This window comes from Pleurodeles waltl, chromosome 6 (assembly GCF_031143425.1).
Source record: "Pleurodeles waltl isolate 20211129_DDA chromosome 6, aPleWal1.hap1.20221129, whole genome shotgun sequence".
In the NCBI taxonomy this organism is placed as follows: Eukaryota; Metazoa; Chordata; class Amphibia; order Caudata; family Salamandridae; genus Pleurodeles; species Pleurodeles waltl.
In genome coordinates this window covers 379,192,746-379,220,464 of record NC_090445.1, presented here as the reverse complement: position 1 = coordinate 379,220,464, position 27,719 = coordinate 379,192,746, and the positions used below count along the sequence as shown (strand labels likewise).

The 27,719-nt window shown below is 46.2% G+C and overlaps 1 protein-coding gene across 1 annotated transcript in view; it reads right to left on the bottom strand.

Annotated features, from left to right (window-relative positions):
* LOC138299768 (protein mono-ADP-ribosyltransferase PARP12-like) overlaps window positions 1-27,719 on the bottom strand; it is a 248,316-nt gene that overhangs the window by 146,239 nt on the left and 74,358 nt on the right. The window contains exon 5 of the mRNA XM_069238308.1: window positions 12,470-12,602. Coding sequence (XP_069094409.1) covers window positions 12,470-12,602 — 133 coding nt within the window. The remainder of the gene's footprint in view (window positions 1-12,469; window positions 12,603-27,719) is intronic.

Below are 27,719 nucleotides of genomic sequence, written 5' to 3'. Positions count from 1 at the left end.
GTGTACTGCGTGAACTGAAGCTGCTAGGGCTTCTGTGCACTTTTGCAAGGAATCCTTAGAGCACAGCATAGCCCAGGTCCATAGCACTCTGTCCTGCATTGCTCAACTCGCTGAGTTGACCACCGGATTCGTGGGACCCTCCTTTGTAGTGTTGAAATGACCGTGTGCTCAGATTTCTTCAACCCCTGTTCAAATGCTACTGCGGGTGCTGCCTGCTACTGCGTGAGCTCTCTGTGCTGCTGAGCGCCCCCTCTGTCTCCTCCTCCAAGGGGCGACCTCCTGGTCCTTCCTGGGCCCGAGCAGCACCCATTTTCTTCAACCACGACCTTTGCAGCTAGCAAGGCTTCTTTGCGGTCTTTCTGCGTGGAAACAACTCTGCATCCTCCAGCACGCCGTGGGACACCTTCTGTACAAAGGAGAAGCTTCTGGCATCTTCCGTTGTTGCAGAATCTTCAGCTTCTTCCAACCGGAGGCAGCCATTTTGCACCTTCTTCCGGGGTTTAGTGGGCTGCTGCCCCCCTGGACACTTGTGTGACTCTTGGACTTGGTCCCCTTCCTTTGCAGGTCCTAATGTCCAGGAATCCGTCTTCAGTGCTTTGCAGTCAGTTGTTGTCTTTGCAGAATCTCCTATCACGACTTTAGTGTGTTTCTAGGGAAGTAGGGTAACTCTACTCCTACTTTTCAGGGTCTTGGGGTGGGGTATCTTGGACACCCTTAGTGTTTTCTTACACTCCCAGCAACCCCCTTCACACTACACTAGGCGTGGGGTCCGTACGTGGTTTGTATTCCACTTTCTTACTATATGGTTTGTGTTGCCCCTAGGCCTATTGCATCCTATTGTATTCTACAGTGTTTGCAATACTTTTCTAACTGTTTACTTACCTGATTTTAGTTTGTGTGTATATTTTGTGTATTTTACTTACCTCCTAAGGGAGTATATCCTCTGAGATATTTGTGGCACATTGTCACTAAAATAAAGTACCTTTATTTTTAGTACCTCTGAGTATTGTGATTCTTGTGATATAGTGCTATATGATATAAGTGGTATAGTAGGAGCTTTGCATGTCTCCTAGTTCAGCCAGAGCTGCTCTGCTATAGCTACATCTATCAGCCTAAGCTTCTAGAACACTACTAATCTACTAATAAGGGATAACTGGACCTGGCACAAGATGCAAGTACCATCAGGTACCTACTATAAGCCAGGCCAGCCTCCTACACGCCATATTTCCCTTTCCATAGACAGGATGGAATCGTAATATGGCGGAGAGGATATCCATCACGTTGGTGACGGAGTGACCCCATCTGCAGAACTCCAAATTACTTTTACCCATGTGTTATGGAGTGGAGTGGATGTATATGGTGTGGAGTGGAATTATGTAGTTTGGATTGGAATTGTTAGTTGTGGAATTCTGTGGCGTTGAATAGTGTGGTATAGTGTGCAATGGAATTATGAGGATAGTAATTACGTGGTACTTAGTGTACTGGAATTAGGTGGAGTGGGATTGTTTGTCATGGAGTGTGATTATATAGATCGGTATTTTGTGATATGGAGTGGTATGTAGTGGGTTTTAATTGTGTGAAGTGCAGTTGAACTTTGTGGCAAGATGTGGAATTCTGTGGTGTTGATTGGATGTATCTGGTAAGTTGTTTATCTGTGTTGAGTTGAATTATGTGGTTTGTTGTCAAATTACGTGGTGTGCAACAGAAATGTGTAGAGTTGAATTGTGTGGCATGGAACTGTATGGCATTGAGCGAAATTATGCTGATTGGAATTATGTGGCATGGTGTGGTGTTTACGTGGATTGTTGCTATGTGTCAGAGTGGTTTTATGTCGGGATTTTTTGTGGTATCTAGTAGAGTAAATAGTAGAGTGTAACTGTGTGGAGCTGAATCATGTTGCTTTAAGTGGTGTTATGTGGAGTGTAGTTATGTTGGGTTGAGCTGAATTGTGTGGCGGTGAGTTATGTGGTGTGTAGAAACTGGTTTCAATTTCCAGATTTCTCAATTTACTAATTTAATTTTCTGCTTAATAAAGGAGTATTATTACAAGTTAAAAACAAAGCACAGAAAAAAATCTACGGTATGTGAGTATTTAAGAACATAGATTTTTATCACTGAATGCCTATGCAGCAATGCTTCACTGATCACCTCTCCTATACCTCCCACTACTCCCCAAAGGATAAAGAAAAGAAGAATTCCAAAATACTCACTGATGTGTGACAGAGTACACCTGGACAGCCAATAATAAAGCTAATAGAGCGAAACAATTGCAAAATGGCTGTTGTGTGCCCTCGTGTGCACCTACATTGTTATGCAGTGGCTGCTATTTTGGCATATTATTTGAAAACTTTTGTTTACATTTTCAAGTTGGCTGATTGGTACTTAAGAACGATACAACAAAAAAATGTTTGCACATTGCCACACAGAGCCTGGTAGTAATGCTGGTCCCTCACTGAAATAAAGAGAAGGCAGGTAGTAACGACAAGTGGGGATGTGAGCTGTCCTGCAGCAGTGTTAAGCCACTGGGCTATTGCACAAACTAAAAAAAAGAAATGAAGCAGGAGGGAAGAAGGAGCAAAGGATAAGCAGCACAGGTTGGATAATTACAACACTTAATGCTTCAGTACCTGGTCATTTCCTTGTTAATACAGCGCTTGGAACAGCTGCAAAGTGAGAACACTACAGTGAAAAATTCTCACCCAAGAAGATGTCACTGATCAAGACTTGTGGTAATGGGCTCCGAGTTTAGAGATTAATAAACAGAAAGAAGAATCATTCATCACAAGTATGAAACAACCAATGGAAATGTGACAACAAAGGACGCTCAGAAATACAAAATATTTTTTTTGTCACTTCTTAGGCTTTGTTATAGAAATAATAAAAAATAATGTCTGGATGCTGCATGGAATCGAAGCAACCATTGCCTCCCCACTGTGTGATAACAGAGAGATGTGTTTGTGTAAGAAGCCTCAGAAAAGCTTGCAGGGCTGCGGCAGAGTGCTTAGTAGAGCAATCTGCAGCTGTAAAAATGCCCATGAAGCGTGTGCTGGCATTTCATAGGTCATGCATAGAAAACTAACAAGTAATCCAACTTTTAACTCACCACGGAGGATTACAGAGCTACTAAAAAAGAGAAGCCGCTGCAAGCTGGCGAGAATGAACAAAGGGGGAGGAATGCTCCCAGCTCTTCCGGCTTGAATGGAAATTACTTGGTGCAGCTCAAGCTGCTGGGAGAGGAAATGGGGAAGGGGACAGGAAGGGGACGGGCAGGGAGAGCACAACAGGCTCTCTGTCTGCAAGCTGAGGTGGCTAAAAAGCCAAATGATCGGATAAGTCTGGCTAACGGGGTAACATTAAGATTAAACAAAGTAGGACTGAGGGAGGAGCCCTGAGGGACTCCACATGGTAATTGGTATGGGGGAGCTCTGAAATCACCGCAGCTTACTATGGTAGATCTATCACCAATGAAGAATTTCAAAATACTCAAAGCTTTTCCTCTGACACCTGCTTGGTGGAGGTGTTGTGCCATTAAATGCTGCGAGATGGTATTGAGAGAGCGTAGCTTATATAATCTATATTAACATGAAATGCTTATGAATTAAGGTGTGATGCTGCCACATAGAAACTATAATAATAGTAATTTTGCCTATACGTGTGCTTGAATTGTAACCACGATGAGTGGCCACCAATTTATACACGAACTAATAATGATAATTAAAATGTTTTTATTATGTTTAAATAAGTTTATACTAGCATTTGCGTTATTAAATCTGTAATGAAAACCTCATAGGCCTTAAGTTAGAATGAGCCGGAGCTTAGCTGCCTGGCTCTCATATTAAATGCATTTTTCTATTTTTCAGTGTGCTGACTCACAAGGGGCCATGACCCTGTTTATTCTTTTTCTTCGACTTGGAAGATGAATGTAACCATGTTAGATCCGTTCTCACCATCTCCCCTCGTCCACAGACTAAGGGGGTCATTCTGACCCCGGCGGGCCAGGGTTGGCGGGAGCACCGCCAACAGGCTGGCGGTGCCCCGCAGGGCATTCTGACCGCGGCGGTTTTGCCGCGGTCAGAAGTGGAAAACCGGCGGTCTCCCGCCGGTTTTCCGCTGCCCAAAGGAATCCTCCATGGCGGCGCAGCTCGCTGCGCCGCCATGGGGATTCTGACACCCCATACCGCCATCCTGTTCCTGGCGGTTCTCCCGCCAGGAACAGGATGGCGGTATGGGGTGTCGTGGGGCCCCTGGGGGCCCCTGCAGTGCCCATGCCAATGGCATGAGCACTGCAGGGGCCCCCGTAAGAGGGCCCCACAAAGAATTTCAGTGTCTGCTCAGCAGACACTGAAATTCGCGACGGGTGCAACTGCACCCGTCGCACCTTCCCACTCCGCCGGCTCCATTCGGAGCCGGCGTCCTCGTGGGAAGGGTGTTTTCCACTGGGCTGGCGGGCGGCCTTTTGGCGGTCGCCCGCCAGCCCAGTGGAAAACCCAGAATCACTGCAGCGGTCATAGGACCGCGGAGCGGTGTTCTGGAGGGGGGAACTCTGGCGGGCGGCCTCCGCCGCCCGTCAGGGTTAGAATCACCCCCTAAATGTTAAAAGTGAAATGAAACAATGTAGATTAATGTAATGTACAAGGTCATTCAAACCGGTGAAGACAATGGAACTGCTGACCAAAAGATGTGCAAAGAATTACAAAAGGATGAAATCACACCGGACGTGCCACCTCTGAAGACGTCAATTACGAAGACCAATCAAAGACTTGTAAAATAATATGGGGTGAAGAGTAGGGTTAGCTAATGTGTTCTATGATAGGTTAAAGATAGTGGGGTATAGCAAATGACCAATAGAATTTTGGGGGAATGTACAATGGAAAAGGGATAAAAACCCATGTCACGGGGAGTCATTTAGGTGGGTTAGGGAATGCTATTGATTTTATCCAGAAACTCTGTCACTCAGCTGGGTGACTTGGTGGGTTACTTAAAACCATCCTTGCCCTTAGATTGTTCATTTTTATACTTTACCTCCTTATGAGGAAAGTGCCTTTTGCCCCAGAGCTGAGTTCTGATTGATGGCGATTTGACTGATGTCTTGAAGACGAAGACTGAACCTGTATGCTGACCTAATCCTTTGAGGGTAATTATGACAATGCAATTGTAATTTGTCTGTTTGCTTTTCCTTTCTAGGTACCAACTGCTTGCTTTGACAGAGACGTTAGCTAGATGTTTTCCAAATTGGTGTTCTAAATTGTTTTGCATGAAACCCAACATGCGAATGCTAATCAGAGGTTAGGACAGGTGCTCACTAGACTGACGCAAATAGACAAACGATCAAATCCATGCTTTGTTGAATTGACGCATTACCGATACTCTGCTAAATTGATCTATGTTCATGCTGTGTTATGTTCTGATGTTTGTGATTCTCGCTCTAATGAAAACTTACCAAAGTTGCCATATCGTGACTATGCTATTATGTTTCTTGGTGTTGAGATTAACGCATTTGCTATTTGACTGTAATTAATAGGGAATAAAACTCAAACTTCTACTAAACAAGATGTAGTTATTCATGGCTGAAAGGTCATGGTAGCGTCTCTGAATTGATTAATGACTTTGACTAAAGTGAAATGCATTGTCGTGATAAATACTGATGACATTATTGATATATTGATTGATATATTGATTAGCTATCTCGTCCTAAGGTGTCTCTCAACTGGGTGAAAAGATTCATTGGCCTAAAACGAGTCCTAATGTGTAATAAAATATCATAAAGGGACGCATTATCAGTATCAAAATAGGCTGATAGTACTAGGATAGCCCCATCACCATTATCAACTACTATGCAAATGGTATCAGATGTGATGATGAGGACAGATTCAGTAATATGGTCTTTCCAAAAGTTGTGCTGGGAGGAATCCAGGCAGCCTGAGTTTTGTAAAAATGTGACTTATTCCGTATTAAGGTGCTTTTCAGAATTTGTTGTCTGGAAGGGTAGCAGGGCAATGGACTGAAAATGTTTAAGATCGTTCGTCTCTCCACCAGGTTTCTTCTTCAAAGGAACAACAATCACTTCCTTCCATGAAGAGGGAAAATCTCCTATATTCAGGGTCTCCTGATACACTGGCACAAGGGCCGACGACACCAACTCCGGAGCAATCTGCAATACATGATGAGGGCAAAGGTCAGTGGGGGGAACCTGACTTAATACTCATCAGAAGATCTTTTATCCTCTCCATCCGAAGAGGCTGTAAATCGGTAAGAATAGAAGAGTCACTGCTAACTGAACTATTTAAGCGCTCGTAGGGGTCAGGTGCTCCCAAAGATTAAACAAAGCTGGCTTGAATTTGAGTAACTTTGTTTTCAAAGAAATTAGCAACCTTATTACAAAAATCTTGAGAGTTTTCCAGTTCTGGTGGAGCAGCTGGAACCGTAAGAGAGCGTACCACTCTAAAAAGTTCTCTATGAATGTTCCTAGCTTCCTTAATTTTATGTGAGTAGAACTATATCTTAGCTTTATTTATCGCTTCTTTATAGATCCTAAGAGCAGCTCTAAGCTTCCCTTTTTCCTTCGGGTTAGGATTTAATTTCCACCTACGTTCCTGTTGACGGTATATTCTTTGTAGGCTCTTAAGGTCTTTGGTGTACCAGGGAGAACCGGCTTTTTTCTCAACCAGGAGGGGAGGTGTTCTTAGAGGGGCCAGATGGTCAATAGCCATTTTACCCCAAAGTTAAATCTAACAACAGCCGACAGAGCAATTTCCTTAGCTGTTTCCCTGCCTAAGGTCAGTGCCGGACTAAGGTTCTGTTCATTTATTCTATTCCAGTGTCTGATGGGCATTAAAGGGGTGGAAGAGTCAGATGGGGACAAAGGCTTCGTCAGCCTGAAAGTAAGAAGATGGTGGTCTGTCCATTCAAGGGTGCTGTTCTCCAAAAAACACAATTATCATATCCAGTAAATATCCCATCCAATAGATGGCCAGCCTGGTGAGTGGGTGACGTAGCCTTAAGTTCCCAAGCAAGATCCGCCATGAGGTTCAGGAACTCACTAGTGTGGGGGTTCTGAGTATCCTCAAGATGAGTTTTGAAATCTCCCAAGACAAGACATTTGGAGGCCATGACAGCAGGCCAGTGCTGAAAGAAAATGGATTTTGGTCCAGGAGGCTGATACATCAGCAGGCCCTCAAAGAGCACAATATTTTTCAGGCGAAACTTAAAGTAGACGCCCTCACAGATTTCTGGTGTAACATTTATAGCTTCCCCAAGACAACGATAAATTGACTTAAAAATAATAGCTGGACCCCCTCCCCTACCTGCAGTTCTATAAAGTCTGAGAAACATGTAGCCGGGAGGGGAAGCCGCTATAAAGTACGGGCCCGAATCTTCTTTGGCCCAGGTCTCGGTGATGAATAAACAGTCAAACTTTTGGTGGACAACCATATCTTCTATTTTGGTCTTATGTATGACCAGGGAGCGTGCATTAATCAGGGCACATTTGGTGCTAGTGTCCTCTTTCCCATCGCAGCTCCTTCATGTTGAGGAGTATAAATGTCAACACTGTGGGGCCTCAAGTCAGACGCCCAATTACAGTTATTGCAAATCCATCCATCTAGTTTATCAGGGGCAGCCAGAGCATGTCCCTTACACTTCTGCCTTTCAGCTAAGGTATAAAGCGCTTTTGGGGAATAAGTTAAACTGATAGAGTTTTGCTTTAGAAGGGCACAATTTTCTGCCCCAGTCGGGCTTCCCTTAGGCACACCTTCGGGGCGCCATAGACGCGTCCGCGCAAATACTGAGGGCCCAATCATCCTGTAAACACCAGTCAGCAGCTAGCCTGCTGACCGGAATTACCCCCAAGATGTCCGCTGCCAAAAAACAGGAGAGGAGGGTTCTAACAGGCCCAATGCCCTTTAGAAAAAGGCTTCCACGTATAAACAGGCCCGCGCTGAGTGCTTTGGAAGAAAGAGAATAAATAGTACACCTCCATAGTACACTCACAAGAAATAATGATAAACAAAAAAACGGAAGTCAAAGCACAATAAAAGAGTGGCAGTAAAAGGGATGGCAGTTCCAAAAACAGTAAAATGATTAAAAACAAACAGTTAAAAGTGGAGTTAATCAAGCTCACTCACATGTAATTGATGCTGCGCAGCCACGTCGCTCTCGGTATAAACACCGAGGGCCCAGTCACCCTGTAAACATCGGTCAACAGTTAGCCTGCTGACCGGAATTACCCCCAAGATGGCCGCTGCCCTAAAAATAGGAGGAGAGGGCTCTAACAGGCTCAAACCCCATTAGAATTAAAAAAATGTGCATGGAAAAGTGCACTATAACAGGCCTGAATTGAATAAATGCATGTAAAACACAAGTACAGGCTTCAATTAAAGTAATATATGGTAAACATTACATTGCATGGCTTCAATTAAAGAAATGTATGCCAACAACATACTATGACAAGCTCCAGGTAAAGAAATGCAAATTAAGCATACATGGTGGCAGTTGTAAATTAAAGTAGTATATAATTGGGGGCGCTTTAGCAAAGGTTCAGTCCTACATGTTCCTTTAAATGAGGCCATTCATACAATTAGAAGCTGCACACACATCCCTACAGTGAGTTGAAAGTTCACACACGCATAGAAGCAGCCAGGGAGCACTAAGAAAATGAACAAAGACAGCGTCAACGGAAACATGAATATTACATCAAACTGAAGAGAAAAGTCCAAAATATGTACTAAATACTGAAGCAATAATATTAAACACGTGAATAAACAACATGGAATTATTTGTGGTGCAGCAACCCCTTCCTATAATTAGGTGGAGTGTGGCGCAGTGACCCCTTCCCATAATTAAATTGATTTTATGTATGTGGGGCCCATGTGAACTGGCAAGAGATCTTTAAAAACAGCCTCTCTGCTTCTCCAGAGCCCGGCGCCAGGTCTAAAGAACACTCCCAAAACCCACTAGTTTTTCATTTACGTGCCAGTGATGTCTATGAAAACTTGCCAGTTGCATCAGGACATTTTTTAATGAATAAAATATATCCTCAGCGGCATTCCGCCCGTGAGTAACACTAGCGAGGGCTTAACAAGCAGATGGCGGGAGGGAGGAAAAACAGACATGAGGGCTGGTGGAACAGGGACAGGGTTGGAGATGAAACAGGGATCTGGAGAGGGGGCAGGTAGGGGAGAGGGGGTAAAGCCAGATGTGCGTAGATGGAAACAAAGCTTTCATAAACACATGCTCACATTAAAGGAGATTCATAATGCTTTAATGTGCCATAAAGAAATGGTGAAAGCCAAAAAATGGCAACTCTTTGGAAGAGAGGATATGGTGTAACATCCAGTGCTGCCAACTTCAGAACTAGGGAACCAGATTTGAGTCTTGGCATCAGCTCTACCCAGGTGAATCCGTTTAAAAAAAAAAGCCAAACAACAACGGCGTGAGGTAGGGGGCGGTGACAGTGGCATGGGGGGGAGGTGACGTGATTTACCACTACAATTAAAAATAAATAACTCTGCAGGCACGCATGGAAGGAGGGCAACAACAAGCTTGGAGGTGACAACAACATAGCCTTCAGCTCAAAAAGCACTCAGAGCAACATGAAAGAAGTAGTTCCAGGGACACTAAAACGGGACAAGTGGAATGCTACATGTAATAGGGGCCTGCTCCATGGAAGGAAACAAAATGAAATGAAAAAGGAGGAGCAAATAGGAAAAATAACCACTTAGAAGTGTGGAGTTTTAAAGGACACTGAGATTAAAAGAAGTGGGTGGGGTGTAAGTCCACAAATATGTACAACATGTCTCGACAGGCAGGGCAAGCGATGTTTAGGGTCAACCTAAAAGGCAAGGGGAATTAACAATTTATTGTTCAATATCTCTTCTACCATTTCCATTTAAAATTGTGGAGACCAATATATGCCAAAAACTCTTGTCATCTACAGGAGACTAGCTATATTGATCCTCATCAAGTCAGATTTCAGCCAGCACACGGTACAAATTGGTCAGACTTTCTGTAGTAGATGACATGTGTGGGGATGAGGACAAAGGACAGACATCAGCTGATCCTATTAGACCTATCATATGCCTTTGAAACGGTTGACCATGACATCTTGGTCAACCCTGTGGAGGCTGTTGGCATGAAGGGGTGATCTCTTAGACGGATAAAGTAATTTCTGAGGAGCATACTTATCCAGTCCATTATCCTCTTTTAAGGCTACATCTGTTCAAGCTGATAGCGGACCTCCTCTGGGATCTTCTTTATCAGCTCACTTGTTCAACATATAAATCATGACTCTCATTAAAGAGTTGGAAAAGTTAGAGTGCTGACTTTGCAACTATGCAGATGATTCCCAACTCCTCTTTCATTTATAAGGCACCACCCACTTACCAACAGAATTTTCTGAAAACTATGCAATATATATATAGGAGTGGATGGGTAACAATATTCTAAAACTAAGCTGAGATAAAACAGAAATTGTGATATTGAGCAACAAAACAAACTAATTGAAACAATTGCACTGGCCATCAACTGGATAAAGGCCTACCCTCTGTCCCCAAGGCAAAAGCCAAAAGCCCAAGGGTTATAATAAAAGGTTGGCTTCTTTAAAACCCTAAATTGGAGCAGTGATCTGTAACTGTATTGTTAAGCTAAAAATGATTATAAAGATTGCTCTGTACGTCACACATGCCACTCTAAAAACAGTCATATTGGGGCTGGTGTCTTCAAGTTTAGATTATGTTAACTCATTCTACCTTGGCCTACGAAATACACTTACACACAGGCCACGGGCACTTCAAAATCAAGCAGCTCCCATAACCTTTAACCTTCCAGGAGGCTTTTACGCCAGCCCAGCCTTGAAATCCTTACGCTGACATCCTATAGAGCATCAAGCCAAATGTGAAATCTGTTGTCTCACTTTCAAAGCAATTAAGAGCGTGAGTCCCCTACGTATAGCTAAAATGCTTAAAAGATATCCCTCCACTGTGAGATTTGCTCTTCATCTGCCAATCTTTTGCTATATCCTAGATTTAGAACAAAACAATTTGAAGGACAGAGCTTTTCAGTTTCAGCAATGACTCTTTGGAATTCCCTAGTTACTTATGGAATCAATAGTTATGCTCTTCAGAAAGAATTTAAGGACTTGGCTTTTCAAAAAAGTATTCTTTTGAGTCTGCTTGTTATGTTTGATATATGCCCGAGCATCAAGAAACCAATGATGAATGCGTGCTATATAAAGGCAATTAACATAATGCTACTTTTATGATGACAAAACCTTAACCAACCTTGATTTTCTCACCGACTGTTAGTTTATTTTCTTCTCTGCTTTCATAGTTCATCCACCTAATTTCCCTTTACACTCCTTAGTAACCTCATCTCGGTTGTCTTATATTGTGTTGCCTTTTGATCCTGTAAGCTTCTGATCTCTTTAATTTCCTGACCCTTAAATGTCTTCCTCTCATTCAATTCAACATTATTCATCATCCTGCACATTACTGTAGAATTGTTCATATTTCACTGCACATATCCAATGTACTTCAGATATAATAACTGTCTGCTTCTCTTTCGGCTTGTTTTTTATTTCCTACCACACAGCATTATTACCTTACTTTAACATCTTTTGCACATTAAACAAAACTCACTAAATAGTTCCGGTATCAGTTACTCAGATGTTTTTGTGTGGCTGAAATAATGGCCAGTAGTATTTCATAACAGATCGGAACCAGTGATCCCCGTCTAATAGCCTGCCTCTAATTTCCTTATTGTAGGCGACTTGGACATCTCTCGCCACCGCTAATAAAGAAATGATATAGGGTGAAAGGCAGCTTCCGGAGCATAATTAAAGGTGGAGTTCAAATAGGGAAAGCGAAACATGGCTTTTCCTTCTTCTGATTTATTTTTCTAAAGAAAAGTGATCAGCAAAAAGGTGACATTTATTGCAAGATGTTTACTTTTGCACACTTCGGGTAATTACAAGAAAAACAGAATCGCTCTTCATGTTTCTAGATGTCTGAGCTACAGCATTTTTCAGTCTGACTTGCATTAAACTGACTTCAATATATTCTTGCAAAAAATAACTAACAGCAACAGGTTCCCCTTTTATTCTTCATCATGTCTACAAATATCCTATCTCTTTCATACAAAACAGTAACACACTAAGGAATTAAATGGTTTGTGGAAAGGATGATGAAGTGACCATATATTATAAGGAACAAACCACTCCCAGCTGTACATAATAAGAATATTGCACGTCACCTTGGAGTTCCATGATGTTATAAAGGAACTCCTCAGTGACTTGCAATATTCTTATAATGCACATAGGGGGTATATTAGCCTATTTATAATCATTCCCAGGTCACCTACATTTTTGCGGAAATGTAACTGATAGACGTCCAGAAAACCTTTGATTCAGACTTTTCCTGCTTTCCATTCAGGCCTAGCTGCATTTGTAATACCAAGCTCCAAACGTTTTGCTTACCTTTTCTCCATAGGCCCACCAATGACCATCAAGTCGGCAGAACCACACCCAGCGGTCATCTCTTCCTTTCCAGCGTCTCACCTTCACATCCTTCCCTCGAATTCTCATTGTCTTGAAGTCAATGGACAGTGCTCTGCAACAGTTCCAGAAAGAAATGAGGCTCTGGACGTCATGCGCTTTGGTATATATTAACACTGCAGCAAGTAAATGAAAATTAGTTTTTAATATGTATAAAAAGCCCATTCAATTGGATGTTATTTGTATGGAAATCGGGCCTCTATCATCACGCTATGGATCTTATTAAGTGATGTATTCAACCAAAATATCAACTACTGAAAATCCTGAGGCCAAAATATCATAGCAATATTGAGGAACAAAATATTGTGAAGGCAAGTTTATGCAGTTAGACATATGTTTACTACACTTAACCCATTATATATGTACCTTGACACACATATACATATATATATATATATATATATATATGCACCTTGACGATAAATATATATATATTTTTAGGTGAAAACAACTGGTCATAAATCAGACACAGTGCACACAAATTGCTGGTGCTTGTGGTAGGAGGTAGACCAATCCTCAAATTATAATTCCAAGGAAAGAAACCACTGCACTCCCTTTCACCATCCCACAAGCACATTGTCTGGTGGAAGAGGGAAGTCGCATGGCAAGAAAAATACAATGAGTTTGGGTCCAACATCCTCATTTGGTTGAGGTACATTGACGACTTATTCCTAATTTGGAAGGGTACACAAGATCTCTTTTTGGCACATTTTTAAGAGATCAACTCAAATGATTGTGGTTTAAAATTCACATACAATATAAGCAAGCAACAGTTTGAGTTTTTGGAAATTCGTGTGATTTTATAAAGAAAACAAACAGCTCCAAATAGTGTCTTACATGGCTCAAGTTTTTACCCTAGAGCTTCAACTGAGAACATTTCATATCGAAAAATGCATGTGTACCAAACGGAATTGCTCCTGGGTAACTGGTGTGGATCTTCAGTTTAAAGAAGTCAAGAAAAGATTTTATAAGAGAGGTGTTGGACCTGGCCCTTTTTGCAGGGTCATCCCCAAACTTTTTGCCTCCTTCCTCCTAATTTTCCTAATCTGTTTAATAAGGCAGCGCCCATGCAGCCGCACTTACAGCGTAAAGTAAAAAAGAAGTAACTGCAAAGGGCGCCCAGGCAACCCTTCACAACACCTGACAGAAGACATAGAGGGCACAAAAAAAGAACCGATAAATCCGGGGAAGAGGAGTGGCTATATGCTCCTTGTCCTTCTTCCCTTTCATAAAAAGGGAAGATGTAGCTTTGTAGACATGACGTGAGGAGTGAATAAGGCACTTCACTCCATTCGTTTGCAATGGGACGAGGAAGGATGATGAGGAGGTAATGATAAATTCTGCAAACATTGCAGATCTCAGTCATAGGCTGGATAGCGTTGTCAAAAGTTATTTTGCTGTCCAGGATGTTAAATTATTTCTATTCTGAAGGCACCCATCCCACCTGATTATGAAGCGTATTATTTGACTTCTCAGTTGCAGTGGTTGTCCCAGTGGTTGCAGGGACGCGATCTTTCAGAAATAGCCACCATGGCCATCAGTAATCATCCCAGAGATCTCCTCACCTTTGTATTGTGACATAAAGCAAAGTGCTCACAGTTGCTCGGATTGGACCAAGAGAGAGAGAACCAATTAGATGTTGGCAAAGATGCTGATCCAGAACCAAGACTAATCCCACATATCCTCCCACCATGCCCATCAGTGGACTGAAATAAGCTTGGACCTCAACACAGGTTGATTATCCCCGAAATTATGATGAGGTAGACCTGATGATTATAGGGGGCTGTTATAGAGATGGAAATATACTCACAGTAGAAGAAATGGTTAAGAGCTGGGACTGCCACCTATGCAGTCCCTTACGTATGGTGAAATCAAAAGCATAGTTAAAGATGCCAGGGAAAACGGTATAAAAGAGCTTTCAACACATACAACACTACAGCTCCTCTTTACTGTGGGGAGCTTGGGTAAACTGATCTCGTTGTTATAAATCATTCATTTATACGCCGTGTGAAGGGAACCCTACCAATTCCGGTGTCTCACGTCTTACAATGATTAAGGCTACTGTAAAGTTAAAAAAAAAAAGTGGTAATGAGTTAATATTCCGCTGCTAAAAAAAAGAGTTATGGGTGGCTGGGAAAGGCATGACATCCCTGCGAAACTTTGGAACCTAGACTCATCCCAATCTTCAAGCAGTAGGGGAACTGCAGGTTACCGGAAAACAGCACCCGAGCAGCCGTTTACATATCTGGGTCCCAAGATCTCGGATGCATGAGCTGTTCACAGTGCCTCAGAAGCCAACTGTCACATGCCCATGAAGCCCAAGCAGCCGACAGAAAGAAGTAATAAAATGCACCTTCATTCCATTCTTGCGTATTCCAAAAGGGGGCGCCGAAGAGCAAAAAACGAATACTTCAAAGTTAATCTGAAACAAGTGGTGCTTCTTTTTAGGTTACTATATGGAAAAAAGAGCTGTTTACTTCTGAATTTCGATTTAAAATTATGGTTTGAATGTGTAATAAAACGTGTGGTTCCAGAACTTGCATAACAATTACAAACCATGAGAGTTTAAAATAATATGAATGTCCAAGGTGTGTATTTGCCACTGACATCGTCACTTGTTTTGTTTGGCTTCTTGCCAGTCGTTCTTAAATGTTTTCGGCACACCCGGTGCATTTGCCCGGGTGCCTTTTTCATGGCTGCCTGTGCACCTCCAGGGCTACGGAGGAGCCCAGTTTCCCTGCGCTGTGGATGGGCGTCCTGTGCGTTTGCACAACTTCCCCAGGGGTGCTAGCTGGTGCCTCGGTTTGTCCTTCACTGGAGGCCCGGTAGTTTTTTCTTTCTTCTTCTACCCCCACTGGGCCATTCCCAGTGATTTACCTGTTGCTCTGCTCTCCCTAGCCGGGTGTTCCTGTCATCCCTGGTGTTCGTTCTGGCTCCTTTGGTGTTTTCCGAAATTTGCAGTCGGTGGGGTGTTCCTACGGTGGATCTCTTTGCTTCCCCCATGAATGTCAAGCTTCCACTCTACTTCACCCGGTTCTTGACTCAGGATGCACTGGGGACCGATGCCCTGTTCATTCCTTGGCCTCTGGGTCTTCTTTGCGCCTTTCCCCCAATTTCTCTGATCCAGTGGTTCCTGGCTTGCCTGCTCCAGGAGGTGGGGGAAGCGGTTGTGGTCCTTCCCTTTTGGCCTCAGGGACCTTGGTTCCCTCTTCTCCATCTACTGGCGGTGAGGCAGGAGTGGTGTCGTCCTTTGACGCATTCTCCTTTGTCCGTCTCTCTTTTTCCTCTGCGGACTCTGGCGTATTTGCGTCTCATGGTCTGGAGGTTGAGAGGGAGGGCCTTATGATGCAGGGTTTTTCTTTGCAGGTTTCCTGTTGCCTCCAGTCTTCTCGAGAGGGTTCCACTAACCAGGCCTATGAGCATCATTGGGATTCCTTTGATGCTTGGTGCAGGACCCGATCTTTGTCTCTGCCCCTTCCTCTGCAATTTTTCAGTTTCTTCAGGAGGGTTTTGATAAGGGTCTCTCTCCGTGGCCACTCTGAAACTCAAGTGGTGCTCTATTAAAACTTTTCGGGCTCCAATGGATGATTTATCTACTTTTTCGAGGGTAGCCTCTAAGTTGTTTCGGGGTTTACGCCTTCTTCGCCCACCCCTTCGGAATCATTTTCCCCCTGGGACCTTCCCCTGGTGCTTTTCCGTTCAAAGTCCCCACTGTTTGAGCCTCTGGAGTCAATATCCCTTAAGTTCCTGATTTTGAAGTGTTTTTTTTCTGGTTGCCATTACCACTGGCAGGCATTTAGGTAAACTTAATAACTTGGCTTATCACTCTCCATACCTGTGCATTTTTGCGGACTGGGCCGTTCTTTCCTTGGATCCTAAATTCCTCCTTAAGGTGAATTCTTCCATTCATTGTGAGCAGGAAATTGTTCTCCCTGTCCTGCCTCCGGAGGCTTTGGTCTCTGACCCTTCCTTGTCTTTTCTGGACGTTGCCCATGCGTTGAAGATCTATTTATCTAGGTCTTCTGAGTTTCGTCTCTCTGACCACCTTTTTGTCAGCTTTGGGCCTGTGCAGAAGGGCAGACGGCCTTCTTCTTCCACCCGGTCCCATTGGCTTAAGTCTGTTATATTTTCAGCTTACCAGGCCCTGGGCCGGGTCACGGCCTAATCCACTCGTGGGATGGCTGCTTCCTAGGATGAATAGTCTGGTGTTCTCCTCTGGGATATCTGTTTCATTACCCATTACAGGCTACACGTTGCTCAGGGTGATAAATTATCCTTTGTTTCCAAGATCCTGGTCACGGCTGCTTCCTCCTCCTGATGCAGCTCCTTGTAGTTGGACTGTTCATGTCACTGGCTTGTAGTCTGCAGTGTTCCAGGGTCTCTATTTATTTTTGTGCCTCATTGAACTTTGCACTGCACTGAATGTGTTCCTTCTGGTTCTTTCGTGTGGCTTCTGAAAGTGGTCTTACTTGGGCATTCCTCCATTAGTTCGGAATGGGACGAGGAAGGACGATGAGGCAGTAATGCTCAAATTACTTACCAGTAATCTTCATTATTCTGATTCTTCCTTCCTCACCCCATTCTGTATGTCCCTCCTTGTTCTTTCATCAGCCGGTGTTGTGGTGCTTGGTGATACACAGATAGTTCCAGGGGAGAGAAGGGGCTATATGCTACTTGTCCTTCTTCCCTTTCACAGAAAGGGAAGATTAGCTTAATACATGTGACATGAAGAGTGAATAGGGCACTTCTCTCCATTTGTTCAGAATGGGATGAGGAAGGAAGAATCAGAGTAATGAAGATTACCAGTAAGTAATCCGATCATTACCTTTCAGGGAATACAGTGTTGCCCCCAAACTGCCAGCCATCAAATCTATGTCAAATGTAAGTCTGAATTGTATACTATCACTCCTATGTACCGGACGGTATGACTACTACACACTATGCTCCATTCCTTCAGCGCATTAGGTTCAGCCGTTAGGCTAGGGTCTACCAGAAAGTGTAGTGTCCACCCAAGGTCAGTACGTTTAAAAAAAAAAAAAGATATCAGCAGACCGTTAAAGGTACACTCCATCAGTCTAGTCTGTCAATCGTATACACAAACTCACATTCTCCCTCCTGGTTATCTCCGCAAAGGGCTCCACTGCCAGCGTAAAAAGCATTTGGGACAGTGGATAGGCATCTATTGTCCCTAAAAATATTTCATAGGCTGCCAAGAACAGTTTGCAGGTTCTTACCCGTGCGGTTGACTTTGTGTCAAAAAATTTAATCCACTCTGCTCAGCAGAGGCCCGGGTTCGTGCATTTAAGAAATTACTGCTTAAACTTCCAAATGAGTGTGTGTAGGAGGCTGGCCTGGCTTATAGTGGGTACCTTATGGTACTTACACCTTGGGCCAGGTCGCGTTATCCCTTATTAGTAGAATAGAGGTGTTTCTAGCAGCTTAGGCTGTTAGAGGTAGCTATGGCAAAGCAGCTTAGGCTGAACTAGGAGACATGCAAAGCTCCTACTATACCACTTATATCATATAGCACAATATCATAAGAAAACACAATACTCAGAGTTAGTAAAAATAAAGGTACTTTATTTTAGTGACAATATGCCAAAAGTATCTCAGAGGATATACTCACTTAGGAGGTAATATACACAAATTATATGTACACAAACCCAAAACAGGTAAGTAGCAGTAAGAAAAGTAGTGCAAACAATGTAGAATCACAATAGGATGCAATAGGTAGACATAGGCCTAGGGGCAACACAAACCATATACTCCAAAAGTGGAATGCGAATCACGAATGGACCCCAGGCCTATGGGAAGTTGTATAGGGTCGCTGGGACTGTAAGAAAACAGTAAGGGTGTCCAAAATACCCCAAAGCAAGACCCTGAAAAGTAGGAGTAAAGTTAACCTACTATCCCAGAAAGACAGAATAGTCGTGATAGGGGATTATGTAAGAACCACAAGCACCAGCAAAACACTGAAGATGGATTCCTGGACCTGAGGACCTGTAAAGGAAGGGGACCAAGTCCAAGAGTTACGAAAGTGTCCGGGGGGGGCAGGAGCCCACTAAATCCCGGATGAAGGTGTAAAAGGGCTGCCTCCAGGTGGAGAAGCCGAAGATTCTGCAACAACGAAAGGAGCCAGGAAATTCCCCTTTGGTGAGAAGATGTCCCACGGCGTGCTGGAGGTTGCAGAAGTGTTTCCACGCAGAAATACCGCAAACAAGCCTTGCTAGCTGCAAGAGACGCATTGAGGATTTTGGGTGCTGCTGGGGACCAGGAAGGACCAGGAGGTCGCTCCTTGGAGGAGGAGACAGAGCGGGCGCTCAGCAACTCAGAGAGCCCCCACAGAAGCAGGCAGCATCCGCAGAAGTACCGGAACAGGCACTTAGAAGATCTGAGGACAGCGGTCGACTCAGAGTCACAAAGGAGGGTCCCACGACATCGGAGTCCAACTCAGCGAGTTGGGCAATGCAGGACGGAGTTCTGGGGACCGAGGCTAGGCTGTGCACAAAGGAATCCTAGGAGAAGTGCACAGAAGCCGGAGCAGCTGCAAATCACGCAGTACACAGGTTTTCTGTCTGGCGTGGGGAAGCAAGGACTTACCTCCACTAACTTTGGACAGAAGGGCCACTGGACTGTGGGAGACACTTGGACCCAGCTACTGTTTTCCAGGGACCACCCTCGTCAGGATGAGAGGCGACCCAGAGGACTGGTGATGCAGAAGTTTGGTGCCTGCGTTGGCAGGGGGAAGATTCCATCGACCCACAGGAGATTTCCTCTTGGCTTCCAGTGCAGGGTGAAGGCAGACAGCCCTCAGAGCATGAACCACCAGGAAATAGTTGAGAAAGCCGGCAGGATGAGGCGCTACAATATTGCTGGTAGTCGTCTTGCTACTATGTTGCGGTTTTTCAGGCGTCCTGGAGCAGGCAGCGGTCGATCCTTGGCAGTAGTCGAAGAGGTAAGTGCAGAGGAACTCTGGTGAGCTCTTGCATTCATTATCTGAGGAATAGCCCAAAGGAGAGACCCTAAATAGCCAGAAAAGGAGGTTTGGCTACTAAGAAAGGAGGCTTGGCTACTGAAAGAGGTAAAAACCTATCAGGAGAGGTCTCTGATGTCACCTGCTGGCACTGGCCACTCAAAGCTGTCCATTGTGCCCCACCACCTCTGAATCCAAGATAGCAGAGGTCTGGGACACATTGGAGGAGCTCTGGGCACCTCCCCTGGGAGGTACTGGTCAGGGGAGTGGTCACTCCCCTTTCCTTTGTCCAGTTTCGTGCCAGAGCAGGGCTGGGGGATCCCTGAACCGGTGTAGACTGGCTTATGCAGATATGGGCACCATCTGTGCCAATCAAAGCATTTCCAAAGGCTGGGGGAGGCTACTCCTCCCCACCCCTTCACACTTATTTCCAAAGGGAGAGGGTGTAACACCCTCTCTCAGAGGAAATCCTTTGTTCTGCCTTCCTGGGACTGGGCTGCCCAGACCCGAGTGGGGCAGAAACCTGTCTGAGGGGTTGGCAGCAGAAGCAGCTGCAGTGGAGACCCCAGAAAGGCAGTTTGGCAGTACCCGGGTTCTGTGCTAGAGACCCGGGGGATCATGGAATTGTCACCCCAATGCCAGAACGGCATTGGGGTGACAATTCCAAGATCTTAGACATGTAACATGGCCATGTTCGGAGGTACCATTGTGACGCTGCACATAGGTAGTGACCTATGTACAGTGCACGCGTGTAATGGTGTCCCTGCACTCACAAAGTCCGGGGAATTTGCCCTGAACAATGTGGGGGCACCTTGGCTAGTGCCATGGTGCCCACACACTAAGTAACTTTGCACCCAACCTTCACCAGGTGAAGGTTAGACATACAGGTGACTTATAAGTTACTTAAGTGCAGTGGTAAATGGCTGTGAAATAACGTGGATGTTATTTCACTCAGGCTGCACTGGCAGGCCTGTGTAAGAATTGTCAGAGTTCCCTATGGGTGGCAAAAGAAATGCTGCAGCCCATAGGGATCTCCTGGAATCCAAATACCCTGGGTACCTCAGTACCATATACTAGGGAATTATATGGGTGTACCAGTATGCCAATGTGAATTGGTGAATTTAGTCACTAGCCTGTTAGTGACAAATCTGGAAAGCAGAGAGAGCATAACCACTGAGTTTCTGGTTAGCAGAGCCTCAGTGAGACAGTTAGGCATCACACAGGGAACACATACAGGGCACATACTTATGAGCACTGGGGCCCTGCCTGGCAGGGTCCCAGTGACACATAGACTAAAACAACATATATACAGTGAAATATGGGGGTAACATGCCAGGAAAGTTAAAGTTAAAGTTCAGATTCCCTCTGGGAGCAGACAGAAATCTGGAGTTTGGGGTCTCTGAACTCACAATTTAAAAATACATCTTTTAGTGAAGTTGGATTGTGTGTTTGAAAATGCCACTTAAGTAGGCATTTTCTTGCTTAAATCACTCTGTCACTCTGCTTCTTTGTGGATTCCCTGTCTGGGTCAGTTTGAAAGTTGGGCTGTTGGCACCTCTCCCCTAGACAGTGACACAAAGGGAGCTGGGGTGCAGCATGCATATCCTGATGGGCCATCTGGGCTGAGGGGAGGGGAGAAGTGGTCACTTACACCTGAAAGGGCTGTGTCTGCCCTCACGCAATGCAGTCTCTACCCCCCGGTGTGTGTCTGGGGGCTCGCCTGGGCAAGACAGGATCTTACAAACAAGAGAGACTTTTCTTTGAAGTTTGCCTACTTCAAAAAGAAGAAAGGAGTATAAGAAGAGGACCCAAAACCCCTGAAAATTAGATCACTTCTGGATTCAAGAGGAACCTCTCTCAAGAAGAAGAGCTGAAGAGAGGTGCTGCCCCTGTAAATGTGCTTGTTGGGCTATCCTGCAGTTGCTGCTTCTGCCTGTAAAAGGGGGCAAAGACTGAACTTTGCTGTGCATTTCTGCTTGATGAAGAATCTCCAAGGGCTTGAACTTGCCCCCTGTTGTTGAAGTCTAAAGGCCATCAGAGATCCCCTCTGCCAGCACCAGGACTCTCTGCTGAGACTCCTCCCCTGCCAAGTGGTGCCCTATCGAGTCCCTGGGCCCTTGAGAGGTGAAGCTGGCAGCCAAGAACTGAAAATCCACCCACAGACAGCTGTTCGTGGAAATTTACAACACACCTTCCTTGTCGCGGCTGATAAACGGCGCGCCACCAGCTTTGCGGATGAAATCTCTGCTCTACATGCATCGCGGCTGGAAGATCGACGTAACGTGGCTGGAGAAATGATGCGCAACACCGGTTAATGGAGGCTGATAAAGCTGCAAACCCCACGCAGTGCGGTTTTCCTACACCGTGCGACCGGATTTAGACACAACATTGCTGGGTGTGAAAGATGGACACAAAGCCTTCCCGGCCCTTAGGTGCCCGCTCAGAAAACGACGCATCGCTCCCCTGCGAGGGGGGAAAACGACGCATCGACGACTGGAGAAGGAAATGACGCACTGCCTCACTTGCGAATAAGGAATCGACACATCGCTGACTTTTCTGATGCACGCTCACCCATGCTGCTTTATTTTTTACGTTAACCAGGTACTTTTTGTAACAGCATTCTCACTGTTTTCTAAGGATTGAGACTCTTATTCTTTTTTAAATTTATATCTTGACTTGTGAATGTTGGATTTTTGGTCTTGTTTTGTTTAGATAAATATTCCCTATCTTTCTAAACCTGTGTTGTGTCATTTTATAGTGTTTTCACTGAGTTACTGTGTGTGTTTGTACATATACTTTACACATTGCTTCTGAAGTTAAGCCTGCCTGCTTCTGCCAAGCTACCAAGGGGGTGAGTGGGGGTTAACTGAGCGTGATTCTCCTTGACCCTCACTCTGTCCTTGCTTGGACAGGGGTAACCTGACTGCCAACCAAAGACCCCATTTCTAACACTGGTGATCAGCGTGAGGATTGGGCTTGTATTTGTACCTGACATACAGTAATTAAGTGTATACTACTGTTTCAGTGCAGACCATTACGTGACCACATATTACTTGTCTTTGTGATTTTTTCTTTTTCTCTTTTTGGATTTTCCCTACCTCCATATTTTTGCTAATCCTTTATTGACTTTTTTAACTTCATTGAGAACTCGTTTTTCTACCTTTGGAACTTTGCACCTTTATCTCTTCATCATGTCTCAATATGGAGATGCATAAGCTGGAGCTGCTTTTGATTTAGGGAAATTGGAGAGCTATACAGTTGCCCAGTTGAGGCAGTTTTGCAAAAACCTTGCTTGTCACATTAAGGGCTTCATCAGGAAGAAGGAGCTACAGAAGGCACTGAGGGCCTGGGTAACAGCCAAGGAAGCTGAAGGGCACATAGAGGGGGAGGAGGAGGATGTGGAGGATGAGGAGGAGGTGGTGAAATCCATTCACAATGGTATAGTTGGTGGGCCTGTTGTGTCCAGCGAGAGGGTCTCCAGGGCAGGTAGCAGTGTGTCATCCAAGGGTCTGACTCCTAAAGAGTTACAGGACAGACAGGAAGATATGAAGCGCTGGTACGACCAAAATGCCCCTCTGGTTGAGTACCAGACAGGGCAAAAAATGTGGGTAATAGCAACAGTGGAGCCTAGGGCAGTCCAGAACAAGTGGATTGGGCCATTTGAGGTAGTGGAGCGCAAGAGCGAAGTCACCTACCTACACGTGAACCGCCTCAAGCCACACTTTGAGCAGACTGAATTGTCCATGCTCCTAGCAACAGATGATGGGGTGGAGGAAGAGGTGAGCCTCTTCCGGACCTCCTGTCTGCTGGAGAAAAGGATGGGTCTGTGGAGGGAGTGAACCGTTCCCCCTCCCTGACCTCAGGTCAACAGAGGGACTGTCGGCAGGTGTTGGGTCAGTTTGCCTTTCTGTTCTCCTTGATTCCAGGGGTCACACACTTGTGTACAAATGACGTGGACACTGGTGGCAGTCCACCCATTAAACAGAAGGTTTATAGGATGACTGATAAGGTCAGGGCTAGCATCAAAGATGAGGTGTCTAAGATGTTATCCCCAGGGGTCATTGAGTTTTCTAGCAGTCCTTGGGCCAGCCCTGTAGTCTTTGTTCCAAAGGCTGCTGCTCCTGGTGCCACCCCAGAACTCTGGTTCTGTGTGGACAACCAGCATCTCTATGCGGTCACAAAAAACTGAAGCGCACCCCATCCCCCGAGCTGATGAGCTCATAGATCGGTTGGGAGCTGCCAAATACCTCAGCACGTTTGATTTGAGATCTGGGTATTGGCAGATTGCCCTAACTAAGGGGGCCAAGGAGAGGTCAACATTTTCTACCCCAGATGGGCACTTTCAGTTTAAAGTGATGCCATTTGGGATGAAAAATGCTCCTGCCACATTCCAGAGGTTGGCCAACCAGGTTTTGACTGGGCTAGATGACTTCAGCGCAGCATACCTGGATGGCATTGCAGTGTTCAGTTCCACTTGGGAGGAACACTTGCAGCACCTCTGCAGAGTGTTGGAGGCCCTGCAAAAGGCAGGCCTCACTATTAAAGCCAGCAAGTGCCAAATAGGGCAGTGTTCAGTGGTGTAGTTGGGACACCAGTTAGGGAGTGGCCAGGTGGCACCCCTACTGCCAAAAATTGAAACCATTCGGGCTTGGGAGCCCCCCAAGACCCAGACTGAGGTGAGGGCCTTTTCAGGCCTCACTGGCTATTACAGGAGGTTTGGCAAGGGGCAAGGCACCATTGTTGCCCCCTTGAATGGGTTGACTTCCAAGAAGCAACCAAAGAAGGTCAATCAATCAATCAGTGCTTGTAAAGTGCAGCTACTCACCGTTAGGGTCTCAAGGCGCTTGGGGGTGGGAGGGAGTGTAGCGTATACGGGTGAGGTGGTTTAAAAAAGCCATGTCTTCAGTTACTTCGTGAAGGTGAGGAGGGAGGTGGTTTGTTTGATGTGGATAGGTAGGGCGTTCCAGGCAGTGGCTGCGAGGTAGGAGAAGGAGCGTCCTCCTGTTCTGGTTTTCCTGATGCGGGGTACTTCTGCGAGAGAGAGCTGGGCTGAGCGTAGGCTCCTGTGGGGTACGTGGAAGTTGAGTCGCTGGTTCAGGTAGGCTGGTCCGGTGTTGTGGAGGGCTTTGTGTGCATGGGTGAGGATCCTGAAAGTGATTCTATTCTCTATGGGGAGCCAATCCAGTATACATAGGTGTTGCAAGATGTGGCATTGTCGGGGTAGGTCGAGGACCAGTCTGGCGGCGGGGTTCTGGATGTTTTGCAATTTGCAGGTGAGCGAGTTTTTTTGTTGATTCCGGCGTAGAGTGCGTTGCCATTGTCCAGTCTGCTGGTGATGAGGGCGTGTGTGACGGTCTTTCTGTGTTCAAAGGGGATCCACTTGAAGGACCTGCGTAGGAGGCGGAGGGTGCGAAAGCAGGTAGAGGTGACTGAGTTCATTTGATGGTTGATGCTGAGGTCGGGGTCCAGGATGATTTGGAGGTTGCAGGCTTGGCTGGCAGGGGTGGGCGGGTTTCCGAGGTTGGGTGGCAACCAGGAGTCGTTCCATGCGTTCGGTTGAGGGCCCATGATGAGTACTTCTGTCTTGTTTGTGTTGAGTTGAAGGCAGCTGTTTCTCAACCAGTTTGCAACTGCTTCCATGTGTTCGTGGAAGTTGTGTCTGGCCTTGTCAGGTTCGTTGGAGAGGGAGAGGATGAGTTGGGTGTCATCGGCGTAGGAGATGATGTTTATTCCATAGCTTCTGACAAGGGTGGCTAGGGGGGCAATGTAGACGTTACACAGCGTGGGGCTGAGGGAGGATCCCTGGGGCACTCCACAGGTGGTGAGTGTGGGATCTGTGAGGAAGGGGGTGAGTCTCACTCGTTGCGTTCTGCCAGAGGGAAGGATTGGATACAGTCGAGGGCCTTGTCTCTAATGCCAGCTTCGTGGAGTCTTCTTATCAGGGTGTGATGGGACACTGTGTCGAAAGCCGCCGAGAGGTCTAGTAGGATGAGTGTCACCGTCTCTCCCTTGTCCAGTAGGGAGCAGATGTTGTCTTTTGCGGCCAGGAGGGATGTTTTGGTGCTGAGGTTTGTCCTGAATCCAGACTGGGAGATGTCGAGGATGTTGTAGTCTTCTATAAACGTGGCGAGTTGGCTGTTGACTGGTTTTTTAATGACTTTTGCAGGAAATGGAAGTAGGGAGATGGGCCTGAAGTTTTTGAGGTCAGTGGGGTTTGCCGAGGGTTTCTTGAGGAGGGGGTTGATCTCGGTGTGTTTCCAGTCATCGGGGAAGGTGGTGGTCCCCAGTGAGCAGTTGATGGTGAGGAGAAACTTGGAGGCGATGGTTTCTGCAGCTCTGTTGAAGATGTGATGGGGGCATGGGTCCGTGGGGGCCCCGGAGTGTATGGACTTCATTGCTTTTAGCGTGGCTTCGGTGGTGAGGGGTGTCCAGGTGGAGATTGTTGGTTTGTTGGTGTCGGGGTTTGGTAGAGGGGTTTCTGTGCGTAGGTTGTCCTTGCTGAAACTGTCATAGATCTTGATTTTGTGATGAAAGTAGGTGTTGAGTCTTTCACAGAGATCCTATGAGGGTGGGATGTCCATTGTTTCACTGTTGGGTGAACTCTTTGATGATGCTGAAGAGTTTCTTGCTGTTGTGTGCCTGGGAGGAGATTCTGTTGTGTACAGCTTTCTTTCTGGTGTTTCTGATGAGTTGGTGGTGTGAGGGGGGAGCGGCTCTGAAGTTGCTATGGGCTTCTGGGGATTTGGTGTTTCTCCAGATTTTCTCGAGGCGGTGACAAGTGCGTCTAGATTCTTGGAGTTCGGGGGTGAGCCAGCTGCCTCTCTTTGCATGGGTACTGTTGTACTTTTTGAGGGGGGCTATGATGTTGGCGCAGTCGGTGATCCATTTGTGGAAGGTGCGTGCTGCAGTGTTTGGGTTGTCGTTGTGTGCGATGGTGGGGCGGCGATGGTGAGGGCGGCGGTGAGCTGATAGTCGGTTATTCTTGTCCAGTTTCTATGCGATGATTGGAGTTGGGGTTTGATGACGGTGGTTGTGTTAAAGGTGAAGTGGATGCATCTGTGATTTTTCCATGGGAGTTCCGTGGTGTGGCTGAAGATTGCGGAGGTTCCTGTAGTGAAAAAGGGATTCAAGGTGTGGCCTACTGAGTGTGTTGGCTCTGTCACGATCTGTCGGAGTCCTATGTTGTGGAGGTCGTCTAGGAGGAATGCGGTGTTAGGATCTTGTAGATTCTCGAGGTGGAAGTTGAGGTTTTCCGGCAGGGTGTAGTTGGCGGCTGTGATGGCTTGTGCTGAGATGCAGTCTGTGATGAAGTCAGTGAATGGTGTACGAGGTCTGGGGGAGGGTAGATGAGGGTTACCCTTATGGATGTCGGGCTGGTGTGTAGCTTGAAGTGGAAGTGTTCCATCAGGCTTGTGGATTCTTCAGTCTTCAGTGTATGTGTTCAGGCGGAGGTTGGACGTGTGGGCTATAGCGATTCCCGCCCTCCCCCCACAGGGCGGCTGGGGCGGTCTTTCCGGGAGATCTTGTATCCCAGGTGGATGGGGATGGTAATGTCCGGGCCTGAGGTGGTGTTGGTCCAGGTCTCCATGAGGAACACGACGTCTGGGGTGGTGCTGTCAAGGAGGTCCCAGAGTTTGGTGGCGTGTTTATGGAGAGAGAGGACGTTGAGGAGGATGCACTTCAGTGGTTTCGGGGTTGGAGAGTTGTTGCGGGTGGGTTGTGCTGAGTCCAGGGTCTTAGTGGTGGTACAAGTTTGGCGGAAGCAGAGTCAGCTGTAGGGACCGTGTGTGTTGCCTGGAGATGCTTGCTTGCAGTTGTTATTGCGTCCTGGGTTGAGTGCGATGAGCGTTGCTGATGTGTAGAGGCAGCGGGTGGCAGGACCAGTGGTCCTAGCACTGGTCACGTTCGGGCCGCGGATAGGCGTAGACGGGCTTGCCTTAGGCGCACCAGCGGCGCGGCCGCCATTAAGTAGGGGGGGAGGGGAGGACAGCTGGGAGGCCTGAGCGGGAAACAGCATGAGAAAAGGGGGTGGGCCGGGGGGGGGTAGCAGCAGCGGGGATAGAGCAGACGAGAGAGGAAGGGGGCGGGGCCACAAGGGCAGCAGCGGCGGGTAAGAGCACCAGAGAGGACTGGGCGGGGCCCCGGGGGGCAGCACCAACGGGGATAAAGGGCAAGAGAGAGGAGGGTGCGGGCCACGGG